We start from the raw sequence: 24,044 nt of genomic DNA, 5'->3' as shown, positions 1-24,044 counted from the left end.
GACATCGGTGAGGCACTAGCTGGAGGACTAGAAACAAAGGCATTCAAAATATTTCCCTGGTTTCCTTCTGGTCACTCTCTAGTTACAGCACCATTCCTGCTTCAGGCTTAAAGCAGTAGTGTAGTGGTCTCATCATCACTAGCCTGTTGTTGAATAATGGTAGGGAACTGCACTGACACTCATATACAGCAACGATCTACTGGTGTTTCCAAGTCACTGTTACAGAAGCAGATGGTCTGACTTTTCTTCTGTTGAAGTCAGGTGGTGAGCTACTTGGTAGGAGCTGGACACCAACCAAAATGCTTCTGGGGCCCAGTAATTGCTAGCCTAGTGTTTCTGTATTTCTCTTTGTTGATTTCCTTATAAACCTTGCTTATGCCTTTTGTAATGGTACAAAATTAATTTTTTAAGACTTATGATGTTTTGCAAGTTAAATGTATTTTACAGACAGCTCAAAGATTCCAAAAAAAAAAAAGTTTTACCAATCGTCCATATATTCCTGAAATCCTGCCAGATTTTTTTTCTTGAATTATTGCATCAAGGACTTTCCCCCTACTTCGATTTGTGGCTAAAGAACTCTTTGCTTCTTCAACTTTTTGGAAAAGTTCATGAACCAAACTTTTGAAGTGTAGTTCTTCTTGTGTAAGTTTCTGAAGTTCTCTTTCTTTCTAGATGTGGGAGGGGGAAAAAAAATTCTATAAGCATTGTATCTTAAATATGCCTAATTATAACAATGACATGAAATGCCTCAATAACAAAACCAGCAATAAATACTTGAATTGTTATTCAGCTACCCTACTATAAACTGCTAGTTTAACCCTGAAAGATGTGCACTGATGTGCTCAATTGCTTTTCAAAAAGGCATAATTTGTGACTTCATCCATAGCCACTGGTGAGAGTCAGCAACCAGAACCATCAGGGGGGCTTTAAGCTCGTTGCCCACTGCTGTGGTGTGGACAGCTGAAACCCAGGCCCCGACAGGCACCTGGGGGGGGGGGGGGACCCAGACTCTACTTCATGCTCTGCTGGAGGGGCAGTCTCCTGTACCAGTCAGATCCAATTTGATGGCACACGCACGCACACACACACTTTTTCTTCTTCTTTTTTTTTAAAAAAAAAGACTACTTCAGCCATTGCGGCCCTCTGCCCGGGGCGAGCCGTCATGGCCTTATGCCTCGGGTGGGCTGCACTTGGCCCCCGGCTCGGTGCGAACCATCGCGGCCCTCAGGAGCAAGAAGGCAAGCAGCTGTAACCCAAGACCACCAGTAAGGTGATAAAGCGTCCTCCCTTCCCCCCTTTATATCTACGCCCCTGTTCAGCATGAAGAAGCCAGAGAGTCGGCATCTAATTCCCAAATCAATAAAACAGTTGGTTTAATTACTATTGGAAAATGCTTGTCATTCCTCTGTAGCATCTGGTCCCCACTGGACCCTCATCATTTCCTTCACCTGCTCCCCCCACCGACCAAACTGTGAAGCTCTGCAACTGCATCCTGGCCCATCCTCACCCTTCTGCCCCCCAACCCTCACCTCCTTGTACCCCCAATATGTTTTTCCCAATAAAAAAAAATATTTTTTTTAAAAAGGCGCAATTTGGTCAACAGTAATTAATAATAACAAATGTTATATAATGACAATGGCAGTCCATTTTCATACAAAAATTAGTGGGAAGGAAAATGGGAGTCAACATGGGGGAAATCATTCCAAAGCTTACAAGAAGAAAAGCTTATTTTTCCAATTCAGCAGTAACTACTTTTTTCAGTTGGCATTCTCTTAACTCTTGGCTTTCAATCAGTAGAAAGTCATCAAAAAACAAAGAGAATAGCCAAGACAATAGAAGTATTCAATGGCTGTTACTTAAGCTTACATTTACATCTTACAGGCATTTGACATTTCTAGGTTGGTATACATTTATTAAAAGGAAAGATTTTTATTCTCAGCATAGGTTCTTTACACAAGCTATTTTATTTCTTCTTGACCAAAACACTTTGGAGGATATTTCAGTTTATGAAATTCCTCTGCTATTCAAGGAAGGGGTGACTGAGACTGAGGAGTAAAGCTGGCTCTTGATTAATTTTTAACATTACTGGTATCTAAATAAAGAAACGACATTCAACTATGCCTGCATACTCACTTGCTTTGTACCTTCTATAAATGTCCTATCCTTAGAGATTAAACTTTCACTGTCATGAGGTGGGGTGCAGTGGCACTGTGTGTAACACCCCTGGGGAGTTTTCTGATCATCTCAATTCATGTCAGATGTAATACTGTAATGTTAATCATATTCTTTTGGAAAGATCAGAATGAATGGAAAAGGAATCTATCAGTAGCTTTAGATACTGAGATAAAAAAAAAATAAATTCCAAACAAACATGTGCATATAAACTAGAAATTATTAACATAAGCATTCAAGTTGACACTAAGAAATATTTACCTCTTTTAATTCTTGTTCGATTTGAGGGAGTTTTGCTTCTATTTCTCTAATTGCAGCTTTCCGTTCTTTGAGAGTCTCAGAAGCGGCAATTAGGGCATCCTTAGCTTGACTCAACTGAGACACTGCAGTATTATGACGGCTGAGATAGATGTCAACTTCTGATTGGGCTACATCCATCTTTGACCGTGCTTCATTTACTAACTTACTGAAACCCATAAGTTCTTTCTCAAGACTCTGTTAAAAGATAAATTCCATTAATCTCACAGATTTCAGTATTACAAGTAGCAAAAAAATTATCTCTTTATTTTACAATGAATTACTGGTGGCATAGTCCACGGGGAGTTTGTGCTGTTGACCCAAACATAGTGTCTGCCAGTTCACATCTACCAGGGCCTCTGTGGGATAAAGATGAGCAATCTCTTTCCATGTGATTTATAGCCTTGGAAATCCCACTGGAGGGTCAGGTATGAGTTTGCTCTAACTGGACAGCAGCGAGTTTCAATTTATAAGAGTGGAATTAGAATGAAGGTGCTTTGGTAGCACAATAATTAAGCAGCTGGCTGCTAAGGTAAAGATTTGATTTGCTCCGGGTAGATGTAGCAATCGTATTCCATATCAAATTACTAGCCTAGAAACATTATAGGGCAGTTAATTATTTCTAAAATAAATTTTTTATTTTATGGTAGTCTGCTTACAAAATTTGTATATTATTTTTTATACCAGATCTTTCCCATTACCCACCCCTCCCTCAACCCATCAAACTGTGCGACCCTGTGATTATCCCTGTGTCCATCCTCATACCTGTTTTACTATAGATTTCTACAATAAGGGTCTTATACAGTATTTGTCCTTATAGGACTGAGTTAGTTCACTTAGCATAAAGCACTCCAGCCCCTCCTAAGTTATGTCGTAATTTTCAAAATCATTGCTCCGGCAAGCTGCATGGTATTCCACTGTGTGAATATACCATAATTTCTTAATCCATTCAATTGTGGTTGGATATCAGGGGTGTTTTCATATTCTTATGACAGTGAATAATGCTGCTATGAACACTGGTGTACAAATCTGTTTGCATCTCATTTCTAATATTCTCGCAGTACATTCTAAGTCATCTGGAATGTCTATATTCAGCTCTTGGAGATGCCAACCTGCCTTCCAGAGTGGTTATACCATGTTAAAATTCCCAACAGTGTCTAAGAGTTTTTCCGATCTCTCCACATCTTCATCATTTTTAACTTGCTGTCCTGTTAAAACTTTGCCAATGCTACTGGGGTAAGATGCTATCTCATTGTAGCTTTGATTTAAATGCACTACTGAAGAGAAGAGTAGCAGACTAGATAAAAACCCCAAATCCATCAATACGCTATCTACAAGAAACACACTTCTGGGAGTGGCAAGATGCTACACTGCAATCCCATAGGCATGTAGTTCAAATCAACCTGATGCTCTGCTGGAGAAGGAGGGAACAATCTCCTCTTGTACTAGTCAGATTAAATTTGACAGTATACATACAAAACTGAAATAAATAAAAAAGGATTTTTTTTAAAAAGAAAAGAAAAAGACACACCTGAAAAAGGAAGATTAAAAAAAGACTAAAAAGGGTGGGGATGGAGTGGGTGGTGGGGGAATGGTGGGAAGGAGAATATACTAAGCAAATGGCAACCAGAAAAAAGCAGGAGTGGCACTATTAATTTCCAACAAAACAGATTTCAATGCAAAAACCATCATAAAGGACAAGGAAGGTCACTACATAAGGATTAAGGGGTCAACAGAACAACAAGATATAAAAATAAATAAAACTAAGACATTTAAAAAACGGCAAAAAGGAAATAAGACAGCACTACTATAGTAGCTGGAGACTTCAATACACTACAATCAAGAAAAGACAGAACTTCCAGAAAGAAACTCCACAAAGATGCTGAGGAATTAAACTACAAAATAAACCAACTTGATCTAATATTTAAGATTAATGCACCCAAAAGTAGCACGGTATACCTTCTTCTCCAATGTACATAGAACGTTTTCCAGAACACAGTTTAGGACACAAGGCAAGCATCAATAAATTCAAAAGTATAGAAATAATACAAAACATCTTCTCAGACCACAATGCTAAAAATTTAGAAATTAATAACAAGAGGATAAAGGAGAAAAAAAACCCCCATTCATTTGGAAGTTAACAAATCCTTGCTTGAACATGACCGGATACTAGAAGACATGTTGTTATGTGCCATCGAGTCGCTTGTGACTCATAGCGACCCTATGTACAACAACCCTAAACTCTGCTCTATCCTGTGCCAATCGCACTGTCTCTGACACTCCCATCCCGACTACCCCAGTCACTGACTCAATCCACCTCATAGAGGGCCTTCCTCTCCTGTACTGTACTTCCTCCCTCCCAAGCATGTCCCTCCTCAAGTACCAGTTCCTCCTTACAACATATCCAAAGTATGTTAGATGGAACCTCAGAATCCTCGCCTCCAGGGACTTCCCGGTTTAACCCTTTCCAGGATGAATCTGTTTGTTTTCCTAGCAGTCCATGGTACCTTCAATACTCTTCTCTAGCACCACAGCTCAAAGGCATCAATTCTCCTTCTATCCTCCTTAGTCACTGTCCAACTCTCGGATGCATAACAAATGATAGCAAAGACCATGGCCTGTATCAGACACACCTTAGTCTCCAGAGAGACACCATTGCTCTTCAGTACTTTGGAGAGGTCCCTAACAACAGACTTTCCCATCACAATACGTCTTTTAATTTCCTGGCTACTGGTGCGAAGAGTGCTGACTGTGGAGGCAAGCAAACTAAAGCTGTGAACAATCTCAAGTCTCTTCACCACCCATCCGGATGCTGCCAATTGGCCCAGTGGTGAGAATCTTTGTCTTCTTGACATTGAGCCTCAATCTATATTGGAGGCTGCAGTCCTTGACCCTCTGCAGCAAGAGCTTCAGGTCCTCCTCACTTTCAGCAAGAAGGGTTGTGTTATCTGCATAACACAGATTGTTGATAGATCTTCTGGCAATCCTGATGTCACATTTCTTCTCATAGAGCACAGCCTCGCAGATGAACTGTTCTACATACAGATTGAAAAGGTAGGGAGATAGGACACATCCCTGGCATACACCATTCCCAATTTTGAACCATGCAGTGTTTCCTTGCTCTGTTCTGATGACTGCCTCCTAGTCCAAATATAGGTGTCTCACTAGCACGATCAAGAGTAGTGTTCTGGGATTTCCATTCTTCTCAGAGTCAGCCACAGTTTATGATCCACAGTCAAATGCCTTTGCACAGTCAATGAAACACAGACAGACATTCCTCTGATATTCCCTGCTTTCAAGTGAAGATCCATCTAACATTAGCTACAATATCTCTAGTATCATGAGCCCTTCTAAACCCAGCCTGGATTTCTGGCAGTTCTCTGCTGATGTGCTGTTCCAGTCGTTTTCAGAATCTTGCTTGCATGTGAAATCAATGACATGTTCTATAGTTTCCACAGTCTGTTGGGTCACCCTTCTTTGGAATGGGAACAAATACAGGTATCTTCCAGTCAGCTGGCCAAGTGGTTGTTCTCCAGATTTCTTGGCACAACTTGGTGAGCACATCCAGGACAGCATCTGTTAGCTGAAATATGTCAATTGGTATACCATCCATTCCTGGGGCCTTATTTTTTGCTATTTCCTTCAAAGCAGCTTGAACTTCTTCCTTCATCACCATAGGCTCTTGCTCATATGTTGTTTCATTAATACAGATGCAAAAATCCTCAAAAAAAGTCCTGGTCAATAGAGTCCAATGATACATTAAAAAATAAAATAAAATTCACCAAGACCAAGTGAAGATTCCTACAGGTATGCAAGGATGGTTCAACAAAAATAAAATCAGTGTAACTCATCACATTAACAAAGCAAAGCAAAGAACCAGATGATCCGGTCAATTGATGCAGAAAAGGCCTTTGACAAAACACAACACCCTTTCCTGATTAAAACTCTGAACAAATAGGAATAGAAAAGAATTTCCTTAACACAGTAAACAAGGATATATGTAAATCCAAGAAATAACACTGTTCTTAATGGAGAAAAGTTAAAGGCATTCCCATTGAGAACAGGAAATAGGCAAGAATACCCACTATCACCTCTCCTATTCAATATTGTATTGGACGTCTTAGCAGTAGCAAGAAGAGAAGGAAATAAGAGGTATTCAAATTGGCAAAGAGGAGGAAAAATTATCTCTATATGCAGCTGATATGATACTATCCTTTGAGAACCTTAAAGACTCAGCAAGAAAACTCTGGACATAGTTGACCTCTGGACATAGTCAGCAAAGTGGCAGGACAAAAGATCAACATACAAAAATCAACTGGATTTTTCTACAGTGACAAAGAGAATACACTGCAGGAGCTAAGAAAAACAATACCCTTCACAATAGCTAATCACAAGATTAAATACTGGGGAGTAAATATAACTAGAAACACACAAGACTTATTCAAAGAAAATTACAAAATATTAAAAGAAACAAAAAGAGACCAGGAAAAATTAAGAGTATACCTTGCTCATAGATAGGAAGACTCACTACTGTGAAAATGACAATCCTACCAAAGGCAATCTACAAGTTCAATGCAATCCCAATACAAATACCAATTCCATTCTTCAGCAAGATGGAAACGGTAATTTGTAATTTCATTTGGAATGGGAAGAAGCATCTCCCTCTCTGATATTAAATCCTACTACACTGCCGTGGTGGTCAAGACAGCGTGGTACTGATACAATGACAGACACAGGGATCAACGGAATAGAATTGAGAACCCAGAAATCAGCCCATCTACCTATGTTCAACTGATTTTTGACAAGGAGATGAAATCAGTTAAGTGGGGAAATCCACACCTCACTCCATACACAAAAAACAACTCAAAGTGGATCATGGACCTAGGACTCAAACCAAGGACTATAAACTTCATTAGAGAAAAGCTTGAGAGAACCCTAGAAGCCCTAATCCACAACATCAATAGTCTTCCACGCATCCTGAAAAATCTACAACCAGGAAAGAACAAAAGAGATGAATGGGACCTTCTAAGAATCAAATCTCTATGCACATCCAAAAAGTTCTCCAGTGGGGTAAAAAGGAAAACCAAAGGCTGGGGGGACTTATATCTAGATAAGGACTTACATCTAGAATTTATAAAATACTCAAGCTCCACAACAAGATAAACACACAATTGAAAAATGGGCACTAGATTATGAACAGACATTTCACCAAAGACGACATTCATATGGCAAACAAATACATGAAGAAATGTTCAAAATCCCTAGCTCTAAGAGAGATAGGTGCAAATCAAAACTATGAAGTATCATCTCACCCCAGACAGAATAGCAAAATTTAACAGAACAGCAAGCAACAAATGCTGGAGAGGTTGTGGAGAAACTGGAACACTTATTCCCTGTTGATGGGAGTGTAAAAGTTGGAAATAGAAATACCATTTGACTCAGCAATTCCACAACAATTTTACACAATCAGATATATGTACACCCGTGTTTATTGCTGCTTTATTTACAATAGCCAAGAGTTGGAAACAGCCCAAGTGCCCATCAACAAACAGAGAAGATGTGGTATAGTCGCACAATGGAATATTATGCAGCACTGAAAAACAAAGGAGTCATGAAATATTATACAAAGCTGGTGACTATGGAGGACATTATGCTGAGTGAAAGACCTCAGATACAGAAAGACAAATATTGTCTAATGCAATTGCTGTAGAACAGGACTGATATGGGAGTTATGGGAAACTAAGAAAATAGGGGATAAATAACGTATGTGACATTGAAATAGAAGAGGGGGAGAAATGTATAAAAGGAATATATGATTAGGTATTATTGGCTTGATAAGAGTCCAGATTAAGAGCTGCACAGTAAAGTGGTGGTGGGAGGACACACACAACGATATAACAATAAGTAAACTTTTTTCCCAAAGAAATGAGAATTGGGGGTGGGGGTGGGATACTAGGAGGAAAATGTGTAATAATGAATGAATGGGGGGGGGAAGAACATGTTAAAACCTGTTAATATCAAATAAAGTATACATTTTATGAAATTTGGTATCTGTATTGAGATTGTGTTAAACATAAATTGCTTTTGGTAAGACTGTCATTTTTTTATAGATTGAGTCTTCCTATCCATGAACAAGGAATATTTTCCCATTTTTTTCTTGTCTCTTATTGTGTTTTGCAAAAGTATTTTATAGTTTTCTGTTATGGTCTTTTGTGACTCTGTTGTTGTTGACTGCTGTGAAGTTGAGCACGACTCATAGCAACACTATGAACAAAAGAACTGTAGCCTTTCTATAGCTACCATTTTTCAAAGTTCATAGTTTCCAGAGGCATGTTTAGGAAGTGGATGCCACTCCTAGTTTATTCCCAAGTATCTAAAGTTTTGCTTGGCTAATGTAAATGGTATTATTGCTTTCTTGGTTCTCTTTATTACTGTAGAGGATTCCCACTGATTTTTGTAACTTGATCTTATATCCTCCCATTTTACTAAATTGTTCTACTAGCTCTAACAGTTTTTTTGTTGAGTCCTTGGTGTTTTCTGTGTACACTATTACATCACCTGCACAAAGTGACAGTTTCACTATCTCTTTTCCAAATCTAGATGCCTTTATTTCCTTCTCTTGTCATACTGCCCTTTCAAGTACTTCTAATACAAGACTGAGTAAGAGTGGTGACAGTGGGCATCCTTGTGTGGTCTAGAGGGCAATTTTATTGTTACATAGGATCAATGTTAAGTCTGAATTGACACACTGGCAGTGAGTTTACTTTTTCCCAAGGAAAAAGAACAAATGAAAACAAGAGTATGGTCATTTTAAAGATTCCAAGGAAAAGGGATGATTAATGATGTTTGCCAACATTAGACTTCCAAATGCAGAAGAAGAGATCAGGTTCCATACTTCACACCTTAAAAAATTCAATTCAGAAAACAAAAATTTAAAAAAAACACTGCACAACTTTGGAGAACATTACGCTGAGTGCACTCACTCAGTCTCATAAGGACAAATACTGTATTAAGACCCTTATTGTGAAAATAGAAGGCTACGGGTTGAGGACTCTCCTTCATAGGGTCGCTATAAGTTGCCTGCGACTCTACGGCACTTAACAACAATATCAACAGAGAAAGAGAGATCAGCAAGCCTAATGGACAGAAAGCAATGCAAGCAAGCCAAAGGTGGGTGACTTTTAATCCGCGGCCCTTGGGCCTGTCTTTCATTGTTTTTGTTCAGACATTCCTCTAGGTTATATAGCCCTAGTGTACAAGTTGCCATACCGTGGTCACTTGTGGTTGCTGTGAGGCCGAACACTGTGACACTGATATATCAAATGTGTTAATGGTTGGCTACCCAATGTGGACAGAGAGCGGGGTGGAGCTCCCCGATTAAAAGAAGCTTGGAAGGAGTGGTATCTACTTCCATAATAGCTTGCCTCCGGAAACCGTATGAACCTGGAGAGAGGACGAAAGACACCCAAGCATGGAGGAGTCTCCCTCATAGGGTTGCTACGAGTTGCCTGAGACTCGATGGCACTTCAACAACAACTAGTAAAATATGTACGTGGACCCAAGGAGGGAAGGGGTAAGAGCAGACACATGAGGATGGGTAAGGCGAAATCACAGGGTTGCACAATTCTGTGGGTGTGATAAGCCAAATAGACTCCATTTTATAAGCACTCACTTACTCCATTTGAGTAACCAAACCCTGTGTATGAAAGATTACTGCCTCGAGCCCTAACGTTCTGTCTTGACCTATTTCCCAAAACAGGTGTTACTATTTATAAACCTAAGATGTAGACATTCTGTACTATACTCTTGATAAACCCAAGAGGTATACATTTTGCACTATATCTGAGACAACATCACGGACCCTTAGAAAATGTGTCAACAGCAGGATATTGAAGCCTGGCCCCATGTAGCCCAGCATCTGGGGGAGGTGGGGAATAAGGGTATAAAAGCACCTAGCTGAAGCTAGGGGAGTGGGAATCCTACCATGATGATGGGAACCCCCCACGCCCCCCAGCAGTGAATAAAGGAGCTCACTTGTAATCCTACAGCGTGTCTCTTAATATGTTGGGCACAACATGTGGAAGGAGGGGGTAGAGGAAATAGGAAAAATCTGATGGGAACCTGAAAGGATGGGGGTAATTGTGGGCATAGTGGTGATTAATTTTATAAAACAAAATGCATGAGAATGATTGTTTTGAAACAATGTGAATGAAGGATAGTGGGAAACACAATGTATATGAAATTTTGTAAGCAAACCAATATAAAAGAATAATAATAACAACAACAACAACAACAACCACCCTCAAAACCAAATCCCAACAACAATAATTCCGAGTGGCCAAAAAACCTAAATGTGGAAACGAAAACTAAGACTGTTAGAAGAAAATACATATGTTTGGTTGTGCAGCCTGGTTTTCAGGGCTGGATTTTCAAATATGACAAATAAATAAAAATCACAAAATATAAAAGGGATACTATAAAAGAAAAAGAAGCAACCTATGGACTGGGAGAAAATGTTTACCCCCATTACTAGAGAAAATTCTTAATTTACCAAAAAACCATATAAGACTTCTGTAATTTAGTAAAAAAAAACCTTAACAGCCTAATAAAATAGCAGCAGATGACTTGAATAGGCATTTCAGCAAAGATATGCAAATGATAACACACATGAAAAGATGCTTAACCACAGCCACTCACAAAATAAAAAACTACCTGACATCAAGGAAATTTCAATTCACAGTGACTCTTGATTAGGTTTCTGATGTGGTAAATCTTTATGGGGAAAAAAATTGGCAGAGAGCATTTTTCTACTGTAGAGCAACTGATGGCTTTAACATCTGACATTTGGTTATTCACTCAGCATATAACATACTACACCACTAGAGGTCCTTACTGGCCACCAGCACCCACTGTCATCAAAGAGATTCTGACTCATCAATTAGTGCAAAATGTGGCAAACTATGTCACCAGGGCTCCTTCATTAGTCACTGTTGTTGTCTCAAATTGGGACTCATAGTTGACCCTTCAGCAGGCATGCAGAGGCAGTAAATGTCATCTTTCTTCTGTTGAGGAGCTAGTGAATTAGAACCATGTGCCTTTTGGTTGGCAGAAAAGTTCCTTAACACTAGGCCACCAGAGCTCTTAGTGATAACAGAGATACAAATAAAAATTCCAAAGGAATACAACCATAACCATTCAGAAGAGTAATATTTAAAATACAAGACAAAATAAACAAAAAGGTTATGAAGAAGCTAGCATTTCCCATTTAATGCTGGTACACATAAAATGGTACAGCCACTGTGGAAAAGTCAGGAGGTTCCTAAAAAAGTTTTACAAAGAACTAATCCAATCCTAGGCATGTACTCAGAAAAAAAAAGGGGAGTACAAAAAGAAACCTGTATAACAACGTTCACGGCAGGATTTTTTATTTATTTATTTTTTTTGGTATGTTATGTGGCATATACTTTCAACATCAACAAATACTAGGAAAAAAAGAGAGGGAAAATAAAATTCTGACATGAAAGGAAAGTTACTATATAATGCCATTTGCATTACATTTTTTTTAAAAGGTATGTGTGGATAACAGTAGGTTTTTGTTGACATGTGTAGTATTAGGCTTTAAAAAAATTTTTTTTAAATAATTTTAATGAACATTTACAGAGAGTTTGGATTTCCATTCATTCATTGCTGCAGCAGGATTTTTTTTTTAACAATAGCCAAAATATCGATTGACTTGAATTTCAATGAACAGATGAATAGTTAAACAAAATCTGGTATAGGCAGTTGTCAGGTTATAAATGTGCAATTTACAACAATGTGCCCTTCAGCACAGGGCTTTGAACTGGTTCTATTGTAGCTGATACAGCAAAAAGGCACAGATTGGAATCTATATAAATTGTGCCGTTCATTACAGTAACCCTAACAGGTAACTAAAAAGCGTGGTTGTCTGCCATCTTTGAAGCTTTGCTTTGGTATCTCAAAATCTGTCCTCACTTTAAAATGACTGAACCAACCCCTGTTGTTGTTATGTGCCGCTGAGTCGCTTGCGACTCATAGCAACCCTATGTACAACACCTCTAAATTCTGTTCTGTCCTGTGCCAATTGCACCATCTCCGATACACCCATCCTGATTACCCCAGTCACTGAATCAATCCACCTCAGGGGGCCTTCCCCTTCTGCGCTGTCCCTCCACCCTACCAAGCATGATGTCCTTCCTTCTCCAAGGACCTGTCCCTCCTTGCAACATGTCCAAAGTAAGTTAGACGGAGCTTTAGAATCCTTGCCTACAAGGAGCAGCCTGGTTTGACCCTTTCCAGGATGAATCTGTTTGTTTTCCTAAGCAGTCCATGGTACCCTCAATACTCTTCTCTAGCACCACAGCTCAAAGGCATCAATTCTGCTTCTATCCTCCTTAGTCATTCACTGTTCAACTCTCTGATGCATAACAAGTGATAGCAAAGACTATGGCCTGTATCAGACACACCTTAGTCTCCAGAGAGACACCACTGCTCTTCAGTACTTTGGAGAGGTCCCTAACAGCAGACTTTCCCATAGCAATACGTCTTCTAATTTCCTGGCTACTGGTGCCGAGAGTGTTGACTATGGAGCCAAGCAAACTAAAGCTGTGAACAATCTCAATCTCTTCACCATCCATCCTGATGCTGCCAATTGGCCCAGTGGTGAGAATCTTTGTCTTCTTGACATTGAGCCTCAATCCATATTGGAGGCTGCAGTCCTTGACCCTCTGCAGCAAGCGCTTCAGGTCCTCCTCACTTTCACCAAGCAGGGTTGTATCATCTGCATATCGCAGACTGTTGATAGATCTTCCACCAATCTTGATCCCACATTTCTCCTCACAGAGCCCAGCCTCCCGGATAATCTGTTCTGCATAAAGGTTGAAAAGGTATGGAGAAAGGACAAATCCCTGGCGTACGCCCTTCCCAATTTTAAACCATGCAGTGTTCCCTTGCTCTAACGACTGCCCCTTGGTCCCAGTATAGGTTTCTCATTAGTAGGATCAATTGTTCTGGTATTCCCATTCTTCTCAAAGTCAGCCACAGTTTGTTATGATCCACACAGTCAAATGCTTTTGCATAGTCAATGAAACACAGATATACATTTCTCTGGTATTCCCTGCTTTCAGCTAAGATCCATCTAACATTAGCTACAATATCCCTAGTACCATGACCCCTTCTAAACCCAGTCTGGACTTCTGGCAGTTCTCTGCTGATGTGTTGTTCCAGTCGTTTTTGAATAATCTTCAGTAGAATCTTGCTTGCATGTGAAATCAATGATATTGTTCTATAGTTCCACACTCTGTTGGGTCACCCTTCTTTGGGGTCGGAACAAATATAGATCTCTTCCAGTCAGCTGGCCAAGTGGTTGTTCTCCAGATTTCTTGGCATAACTTGGTGAGCACGTCCAGGGCAGCATGTTAGCTGAAATATGTCAATTGGTGTACCATCTCATCTATTCCTGGGGCCTTATATTTTGCTGTTTCCTTCAAAGCAGCTTTAACTTCTTCCTTCATCACCATAGGCTCTTGCTCATATGTTGTTTCATTAAATTCTTCTGTGTCTGCCAATTCTTTTCAATACAGTGACTCAGTATATTCTTTCTATCTTCTTTTAATACTCCCTGGATCATTTAATAGTCTTTCTAAAGAATCCTTGATTATAGCAACTTGAGGTTTGAATCTGTTCTTCAGTTCCTTGAGCTTAAGAAATGCTGAGCGAGTTTGGCCTTTTGATTTTCTGACTCAAACTCCTTGCATATTTCACTGTAATATTTTACTCTGTCATCCCCTGCTGCCTTTTGAAATCTTCTATTCAACTCTTTAGTATTCTGCTTTGGCTTCTCTGCGCTCCAGTGCAATTGTCAGTCTCCTCTAACATCCATTTTGGTCTTCTCTTCATCTTCTGTCTTTGTAATGAACATTTGCACTCTTCTTGAATGATACCCTTAATATCCTCCCACGACTCATCTGGTCTTCGCATATTAGTGTCCAAGGCCTCAAACCTGTTCCTGAGATGGTTCTGAAATTCAGATGGGATGGACTCAAAGTCCTATTTTGGTTCCCATGGATTTGGTTTAATTTTCCTCAGCTTCAGCTTGAACTTGCATATGAGTACTTGGTGGTCTGTTCCACAATCAGCTCCTGGCCTAGTTTTCACAGCTGACATGAGCTTCTCCAGCGGTTCTTTCCGCAGATGTAATCAATCTGATTCCTATGCATACCATCAGGTAAAATCCATGTATATAACAACCTGTGTATGTTTCTTAAAAACATATCTGCAATGAATAAGTCATTGTACAAAATTTGATCATCCTCTCTCCAGCTCCATTTCTGTCACCGAGTCCATGTTTTCAAACTACTGAATCTTCTTCTCTATTGCCAACTTTTGCATTCCAGTCACCCATTATTATCAATGCATCTTGATTGCATGTGTGATCGATCTCCAACTGTAAAAGTTGGTAAAAATCTTCTATTTCCTCTTCCTTGGCTCTGGTTGTTGGTGCATATATCTGAATGATAGTACAATATTGTGAGTGACAGGATAATATCCATACGCATACAAGGAAGGCCAGTGAGTACCTCTATCATTCAGATATATGCACCAACAAGCAGAGCCAAGGAACCAACCCCTACTCATCAAAAATTCTTCATCACAAACACTTCACATGCTGAATGTGCAGCTAGGCCTTTTATTGTACTAATGTAAGGCTAAATTAAGAACCATATATTCTTGTTCAGACTGTATGACATTATTAAAGACAGTAAGCAACAAGTCTATTTTTAACACTGGGTCTATGTCTTGGGGAGAATTTTCACTGCAATTATAATTGAAACACCTGGCTTTCAAAGTTTTTTCTTAATCTATCAGTTGAAATTCAGACATATACATAAAATGGAACATTACCTAGACATAATCAGAAAGAAATTAATGACACTACAATACTGCTAAACCTCGCAAACCTACTGAGTAAAGTCAGTCAGATGCAAAAGCACAAATCCATCTGGTTATTTGCCTTTTCATTCCAGAAACACAGAATCAGAATGGACTTATTAAAATGGAGATTCTGATTTGGTATGTGTAGAGTGGAAAGGCAAATTCTTAGCAGTGTATTGAAGCAGAATGAATTAAGAGTCCTTGGTAGAAACAAAAGATTATTAATTGATTAGCAGGGATAAGAAGAAAAGGTAAAGTTTTTTTAAGAAAGTCCTAACTGGGGGTAGGGGTGGGGTGGGCGGGGAGAAAAGTACAACAATGAATGAATGGAAATCCAACATGTCTGTAGATGTTCATTGAAGTTAATAATAAAAACAAATTCCTGAGTTTATGTGAACACTGGTGAAAGAATTTGGTAAGGGACAATGATAATGACTATACATATGAAAAATATAATCAATACAACTGAACCATTCATAAATGATAATATTGGACATTATTTCATTGTGTATCATTTTCACAATTACAGAAATTGATACTGCTAGGTCTTTAGTTCTTGTCTGAGCCCGGAAGCGCTGTTAACATTTATCTACTACGGGTAAATTCCTGGCATTTGAAATACTGAACATATAGCATCACAGCAACACAAAAGCCACCAAACTGACAAAGGTGTCAGGTGACAGAAATACCAAGATGTCTGCAATCACATTATATATGTGAATTCACTTTGTCAAGAACATCAAGTTGGTTTCAACTCCCAGCTAACCCTCCTATGGAAAACGCAGTCCATCTTTTTCCTGCAGAATAGGTGATGGACTCAGTGCACATGAACAAATGTAAAACCCCATTATCCAACTGCTATTTTAACAAATGGGCAAAATTTAGAGGCTAGAAAAGCAGAAATGTCATTAAGGGAAAGAGACTACTTTGACTACTTCTAGAAACACTAGGTAGACCTTTTTAATATCACTGTTGAAAACATTCAAGTAAAGATAATATTGCTATTAAAATAAACCCTAATTGGTATTATAATGTATCTTACTTCTTTTTCTTTCTGAAGTCCTTGTGTTTCTTGTTTCAGGCTATCCATAACGTCTTTTAACTTTTTTTCTTCTTTCTCTTTTTCATTCTCAAGGATATTGTTTCTTGTCGTTTTTTCACTTATTATAACCTCACTCTTAGCAGGTATGCTCTTATATTCTTCAACCTAAGATTACAAAACACATGTACTTTTGGGCTACCAAATACAATTAATATCTGACTTACTGGAAATAATTTTCAAGGTACTCTAGGTGTGCTGAGAATTTTCACTATAATTAGAATTGAACCAACTTTCTTTAAAAACTACTTTAAGTTATCCATTGAAATTCCCAAATATTCTTAGTCTAATGGCCAAACTAATTTTATAAACTCTGGATAAAGCAAGGCTTTAGTTTGTTTCTTCTACCCTCAAAATGCCACACTTCTTTAGCCCACAGTAATGTGTGATCTAATAGTCACAGACTCTACTACATGTTCTTTTCTAAAAGTATTCTTCACAGTATACAACAATTTATCTCATAATCTTCCCTCAAATACTAAACTCTTTTTAAATTTCACCAGATGACTAATATATTATTCCAGTAACAACCCAAATCAAATATACTGCCATTGGTTTTGATTCCCTATGCCTGTACTGGACCAACTGCCCTACACAATTTTTTTATAGTAACAGACCACCACAGGTTTCTCCCAAAGAATCACCTGTGAGTTTCAAAGTCAAGCTTTTGGGTACTTTAACCAGTGGGCCAACTTTATTCCAGTAATGCTTTCTGGTATCATTATCACTGCTTATCACACTACCAAGCAGAATGTGGGTGATTTCAATTGTTTTCCTGTCTAGGTGGTATAGCACTGGACTGCACACTGCTGCATAGAGGTAACGTGTGGTTGCTGTGATGCTGAACATTGGGACACTGATATGCCAAACGTGGTGTTTGCTGGAGCTTCCAGCCTAAAACAAGCCTGGAAGCAGGAGCGGCATTCACTTCCGAAATTGCCTGCCTCCAGAAACTCAATGAACAGTGCCTTTCGTTCATAGGGTCACTATGAGTTGTCTATGACTCAACGGCACCTAACAACAACAACAACAACAACAACAACATTCTTACACCTAAAAAGTAACATCATTAAAGAACTCATACTTGGCTTGGTTTGTTGGGCGTTATATTCCCAGATCTGTCTTTCTGCTTATTCCATTTATTTAGAAAAAGAGGAATTCTCCCTCTGCCCCAAACGGTGCTCTTGAATTACATAAAATTTGTTAATATTTATTGAGCACAAACTCTTCTGTTAAACAAATATATTTGGAAAATGGTGAGAAGATGAAGGAGAATCTATAGTACTTGTCATCGAGTCAACTCATGAGTATCTTAAGAGTTACCAAAGTAGAAACTTGCTCCGTAGGGTTTTTAGTGATTAAATCAGGTCTTCCTTTTGAGGTGTTTCTGGGTAGAAATGGACTTAACTTTTTGATTAAAAGCCAAGAGCATTAAATCATTTTTACTATCCAGGGACTCATCTGGCTATGTTCTTGTACAGTGTCAAGTCAGAATCAGCTTGTAGCTGACCCTTCAGCAGGTTTTCAGAGGCAGAAAGTTACACAGGAGACTGGCCATTTTTCTCCCATAGAATAACTAGTGGTTTCAAAATGAGTACCTTTGGGTTGAGAGTGTAACTTTGTACCAATAAGCCACTAGAACTCCCCCTTATCTGGTTAAAGGTATTTATTATCAATATCTACTGACAGAGCTATTGAAACATGGCTTTTGAGAAACCTCAAAACAAAATGATTAGAATATGGGCTTAATAATTTAGGCATTCTCTACACTGTAGTGCAAATATCACCTTTTTTTTGCATTTAAAATTAATAATTCTCCTTAAAAAATTATTCTGATACTCTAGGAAAAGAAAATGATACTACCATCAAGATAAAAACTATTGATCTGTTGTCTCCCAGCAATGAACTCTATGTACATTACAATGTACTGTACTCTAAAAGGTACAGGATAATGAATGAATTGGGGCTTTTCATTGGGGGTGTTAGGGAGAAGTATTAAAACACTTAACATAAAAACCCAAATAAACTGCAAACTAGTGCTGATATTCAGAAATAAAATGTTAAGTGTCCTGTACCTTTTCTTTATCTTTCTGAAGTTGCTTCTCCAGCTTTTTGACTTTACTTGTAGCATGTTTTAATTTTTCCCGAACTTGGACATCTTCCAAATCTAGCTGGGTAAATTTCTCTTTGTTTTCTTCAATGAATTTTGTAATTTTGTTCAGTTTCCTAAGCACAGCCAGAAAGGTCAGAATTTTCAATGTATTTTTATTTTAAACAGATGGTATATATTCCGGCTAGAACACTTCCTTAATAAATATTTCAACAGAAGAATCCTAAGTCTTATTCTAAGCTGATTCCTCCTTCTCCACCTATCCCTAATATCTAAGAAAGTCATTAAATTCTGTGATTGAAAGTTATTTTGAATGAGAAGTACTGTATTTTCCCATGACAATTGTTTCAGTCAATAAAAACTTTACCACAAAAGGAAACAAAAATATTTATCAAGGAAAAAACCACAAAGACAAGAGATAGTGATGTAACTGAATACTGGCACAGACTGGAAGCACAATAAAAATACTGTACCTCTGAATCAGATGTGCGCACTGTTTATTCTTAAGAGTAAACTGTCAGATCAAAGGCTTATTTTTGCTGGGATGTTTTGTGTTACCATATTCTGTCACTAGGGGGTAGTATCCTCCAATATTTTATGACTCCAAAGTTTGGCAGTTAAATCTGCTTACAGTGATACTAGAGTGCAGGGCAATATTTTTATGCTAAAGACTATTTTATGTACGTAAATATACTCATGTTGTCTTAGCAATAATTTCATATACAGAGACACATAACTAATATAATTCAGTGATAACGTCACTATTAAAAAAGGAATACTTTTCTGCTTCTTTCACAGCTTTAGTTTTAACTTTCATTTCATTTGCCAGCATACTGCTCTTTTCATTCATTTCTTTGGTATCTTCATGAATTTTTTCCTTCTGAGTTTCCATTTCAGCAATTCTTTTTTGCAGATCATAGCTAGAAGAGAGAAAAAAAGTTTCCTAAAATTAATTTTAAAAATTTTTAACAAGTTTAGTAAAACTAGCTATTTTCTAAAGCAGTCTTACTGCAGTCAATTTACAATTACCTAGGGCCAATGAGAGAATAAAAATACAGATAACAAAACTAGAATTAAAAACAAAATAGATTAAATGTAAAGAAAATTAGATTGACTATTTTATGAACTTAAGTACACTCAAAACTATACAATAATAGACACTTGTGAACATCTCCTAACGTCAAGACACTAAAAAAGCGAATCAAATGCTTTGCAAAATAACCCTAATTCAAGAAAAAATATTTCAAAATATTTCCTCCTTCATTCTTTTTATTTTTTCATGTAAGAAAAACCAAATTTTTTAATTGAAATTTTAATGAAAGTTTGTAAGAGAACTTGAATTTCCATTCATTCATTGTTGCACATTTTCTTCTGTCCACCTTTCCCAGTTTGCTTTTCTCTATGGGGGGAAAAAATCCTTTCATTGTACAATTCCCCACATCCACCCCAGTCCACTTTCATTCTGGATTGCAAAAACCCCAAATTTTAAAAAGTTGATAAATTAAGGTACTCACATGTAATACTGACAAACATGATTTTTCTTCTTAAAAATTTCATTTTCTAAGGTAAGAAATTCAGTAGCAATATTCTTCTCTCCTTCTAAGGCATTCTTTTCCTTTTCTACCATCTTAACTCTGTTTAACTACAAAAATTAAGAATATTTCAACAGTCCATACTTTAGGTGCATATATAACCTGAATTTAAAAGATCCCAACATTGAAATAAAAACACAATAATATTCAACAGAGAGTGCTCAACTTCAGTAGAAAAATATAAAATTCAATTTGAGATTATAAATATAGTAGGCAACTTCCATATCATGAATCTTACCTACTTTTAAGTTAAATTTGTAACTTAAGTTGAAAACAGGTATGTACACATTTACTTTAGTAGAAGAATATCTGGAAGACTGCAATGCTTTAAAAGGTTTAAGCTTTTAAATTTGTGTTTAAGTAATTACTTTGAGTAATTACTGTTGGTTAAATCATTTAAAAAGTAAGGGCCAACTGGTCTATAGGGCAGCTGTCAGCTAGTAAGGGTCAAGTTTCTAACTCAAGGACTGCCTGTAATTCTTATAACTTATTACAACTTGAATATTTGATACAGTGAAAGCTTTAATTCAGAATATTTATTTTCAACAAAAATCTACAGAAGATTTACCTTCTCTCCTCTGTGTTCATTTAATATTTCAACTCTCCGACAAAGGACTTTAATAGGTTCATTTAGTCGTCCACAACCAATTATATCTTCCAAATATTCAAGCATACCCTCATCATGTTCAGTTTGGCCTTTAGGTTTCATCATAGCAATTTGCTCAACTTCACCCTTAAAAAATAAAGAAATACAAGGTCATACACTTCCATCACTGTAAATGTTCAAATTAATACAATAGTGGACTACTAAATGATGTATGTAGAATTAAGAGAAGCAGTAACATACAAATCACTCTTTCCACTGACACTTTATTAGTGATTTTTTTAAACAGCATATTCCTTTCATTTCCCCATTCATTGTTGCACATTTTCCTCCCTGACCACTTCTCCCCTCAGTTCATTTCTCTTTGAAGAAAAAAGTTCATTGTTATACAACACCCCCTTCCCCGCGTCCTCTTTACTATGCTTTTCCCCCTCCTGTAATCTTGTCATGAAAATAATACCTAATTCTATATTAGTTTTAAACAGTTCTCTCCCTCATCTGTTTCAATGCAGTATACATTATCCCTTCTTTTCTTAGGTTCCCCTCACCCCAATGTCAGTCCCATTTTATAGCAGGGGTACTATGCAGTATTTGTCCTTTTGTGACTGAGATATTTCAATCGCATAATGTCCCTCCAGGGTCACCCATTTTGTATACTATTTCATGAGTTCTTTGTTTTTCAATGCAGCATACTATTCCGTTGTGTGAATATACCACAGCTTTTCTATCTATTCGTTTGTTGATGGGCACTTTGGTTCTTTCCAACTCTTTGCTATTGTGAACAAAGTTGCAATGAACATGGATATAATCTGCTTGGGTCGCAGTTATGGTTTCTTTAGGGTATATTCCTAGTAGGGGAACTGCTGGGTCAAATTGTATTTCTACTTGCAACTTGATTTGGCAATGACATGTCTGATAAAGGACTTATATCTAAATTTTATAGAATACTTGAGCGCCACAACAAGTTAAACAACCCAATTGAGAAATGGGCACAGGATATGAATAGACACTTCACCAAAGACGACATTCAGACGGTGAACAAACACATGAAGAAGTGTTCAAAATCCCTAGCTCTAATAAGATAGATGCAAATAAAAACTATGAGATATCATTTCACTCCAGTAAGAATAGCAAAATTCAACAGAGCAGCAAACAGCAAATGCTGGCGAGGTGTGGAGAAACTGGAATCCTTGTTCACTGTTGGTGGGAGTGTAAAATGGTGCAACCAGTATGGAAGCCACTGATGCTACTCTTAATGAGCTCCAGTTTTAGAGAACAACTTTGACTAATGTACTAGAAGAGCAAGAGGTTAAAAACATGTAATTCCACTTTCTAAACTAAAACACTAAACATACACAACACTGAACATCCTCTCCTACAATGTATCTCATTACAGACAAATCCTTGTTTTTATTATTCAGAAACAAGCAAAATTCAGCATTCACATAAATCTACAATTATCATGCCACCATCAGCAATTATTTGGTTTTGTTCTAAAAGAATTTTCAAAAAGACCCTTCCTGGTTAAATGGTAGAACACTATGTGAAGGTGGTTAGCATTTATCTTTCTTTGTAAATACACTTTTATGAATTCCACAAGCAGCCCTGGGCTTATGAGGAGGACCTCATAAGTTTAATGTCTTAACTTTCTAAAAACAAGAACCTTAAATGGAAAGGGAAATTAAATTTGAAATATTAAATAGCTCTTTTAATAGCAGGAGACTATTAGAAGCACAACTTCTTGACTAGAGAAAGCTAATGGCAGTAACATATAACATTAAAACACTTTTGCTTACTATTGTTACTATAATTACTTAAAACTGCAATAAAAAGAAACTTAGACTAAATATTTTTCTACATGCAGTTTAATTATATTGTTCATAGATGAAGTCAGTGTGGGGGGGTAATGTTCATAGAAGACATGGGGGGATTGATCCACAATCTGTAACCATGAAGACTGACAAGCAGCTATTTTAGTGTGATGGTAGAGAAACTGCCTGAACATGCTCAGGCCAAAAAAAAAAAAAAAATGATCCCAATTTCTTTGCTTCCCATGGTTTGGATAGTCAAGCTTTTCTTGCTACCATAAAATATAGAAAAAAAAAAAAAAAAGACTCCTCCTAAACACCATAGGAGCAGCCTGTTTGCTCTACTAACCAAAAACAGGCAAAGGGGTTGGGGTGGGAGAAGAGAAAAAACTATTTTCAGCAAAATAAAGTCAAGAAAAAAACCCCTGCACAATGCCAAGCAGAGTACTCTTTTAAACATTTTAGCCATAACTGTATTTCCTTACTTACTATATGGATTGGAGCTAAGATTTCTAATCACAAAAGAGTAGTTTATAAAGACTAACACAGTAAAAAGACTAAACATGTAATAATAAAAATAACCTTGCTAAGATAAAGAGGTATTTTCAAACTTTATTCAACGGTGTAATTAAAAATTTCAATACATCATCACTTATGAACTAACACTTCATTAACACATGACTATGGATTACAATTTAAATTTTGTCAAGAAGCCAAGACTCTTGATTAAAGTTTTTATCTCAAGTAGGATTTCTTAAAAGTGTTACTACTCCAGCACTGGCTGAAAATCGCCGGTGACTTCATCCATAGCCACTGGTGAGAGTCAGCGCCCAGAGCCATCAGGGGCTTTAAGCTCGCTGCCCACTGCTGTGGTGTGGACAGCTGAAACCCAGGCCCCAACAGGCACCTGGGGGGGAAAAAAAACCCCCAGACTCTACTTCATGCTCTGCTGGAGGAGGGGCAGTCTCCTGTACCAGTCAGATCCAATTTGACGGCACACACACACACTTTTTCTTCTTTTTTTTAAAAAAAGACTACTTCAGCCGTTGCAGCCCTCTGCCCTGGGCGGGCTGCCCCCGGCTTGGGGTGAGCCATCGCGGCCCTCTGCCCGAGGTGGGCTGCCCTCGGGCCGGGGTGAGCCGTCGTGGCCTTCTGCCCGGGGCAGGCTGTGCTTGGCCCCTGGCTCGGGGTGAACCATCCTGGCCCTCAGGAGCAAGAAGGCAAGCAGCACAAGACCACCAGTAAGGTGATATAGCGTCCTCCCTTCCCCCTTTATATCTACGCCCCATTCAGCATGAAGAAGGCAGAGAGTCGGCATCCAATTCCCAAATCAATAAGACAGTTGGTTTAATTACTATTGGAAAATGCTTGTCATTCCTCTGTAGCATCTGGTCCCCACTGGACCCTCATC

At 38.0% G+C, this 24,044-nt stretch overlaps 1 protein-coding gene across 2 annotated transcripts in view; it reads right to left on the bottom strand.

Annotated features, from left to right (window-relative positions):
* Nucleotides 1–24,044, bottom strand: part of SMC4 (structural maintenance of chromosomes 4) — a 52,882-nt gene that overhangs the window by 19,161 nt on the left and 9,677 nt on the right. For both annotated transcript variants that reach the window (XM_006901335.1, XM_006901336.1), the window contains exons 5-11: nucleotides 20,790–20,954; nucleotides 20,144–20,271; nucleotides 19,409–19,549; nucleotides 18,595–18,745; nucleotides 16,463–16,627; nucleotides 2,434–2,667; nucleotides 483–668 (exon numbers count right to left, since the gene is read on the bottom strand). In XM_006901335.1, the coding sequence (XP_006901397.1) occupies nucleotides 483–668; nucleotides 2,434–2,667; nucleotides 16,463–16,627; nucleotides 18,595–18,745; nucleotides 19,409–19,549; nucleotides 20,144–20,271; nucleotides 20,790–20,954 (1,170 nt within the window). The remainder of the gene's footprint in view (nucleotides 1–482; nucleotides 669–2,433; nucleotides 2,668–16,462; nucleotides 16,628–18,594; nucleotides 18,746–19,408; nucleotides 19,550–20,143; nucleotides 20,272–20,789; nucleotides 20,955–24,044) is intronic.

The sequence above is a fragment of the Elephantulus edwardii genome, unplaced genomic scaffold (genome assembly GCF_000299155.1).
Source record: "Elephantulus edwardii isolate Elephantulus edwardi_28Jun2011 unplaced genomic scaffold, EleEdw1.0 scaffold00320, whole genome shotgun sequence".
NCBI classification, from domain to species: Eukaryota; Metazoa; Chordata; class Mammalia; order Macroscelidea; family Macroscelididae; genus Elephantulus; species Elephantulus edwardii.
Note: the sequence above shows the minus strand (reverse complement) of the source record. Positions and strands in the feature narration are given on the sequence as shown.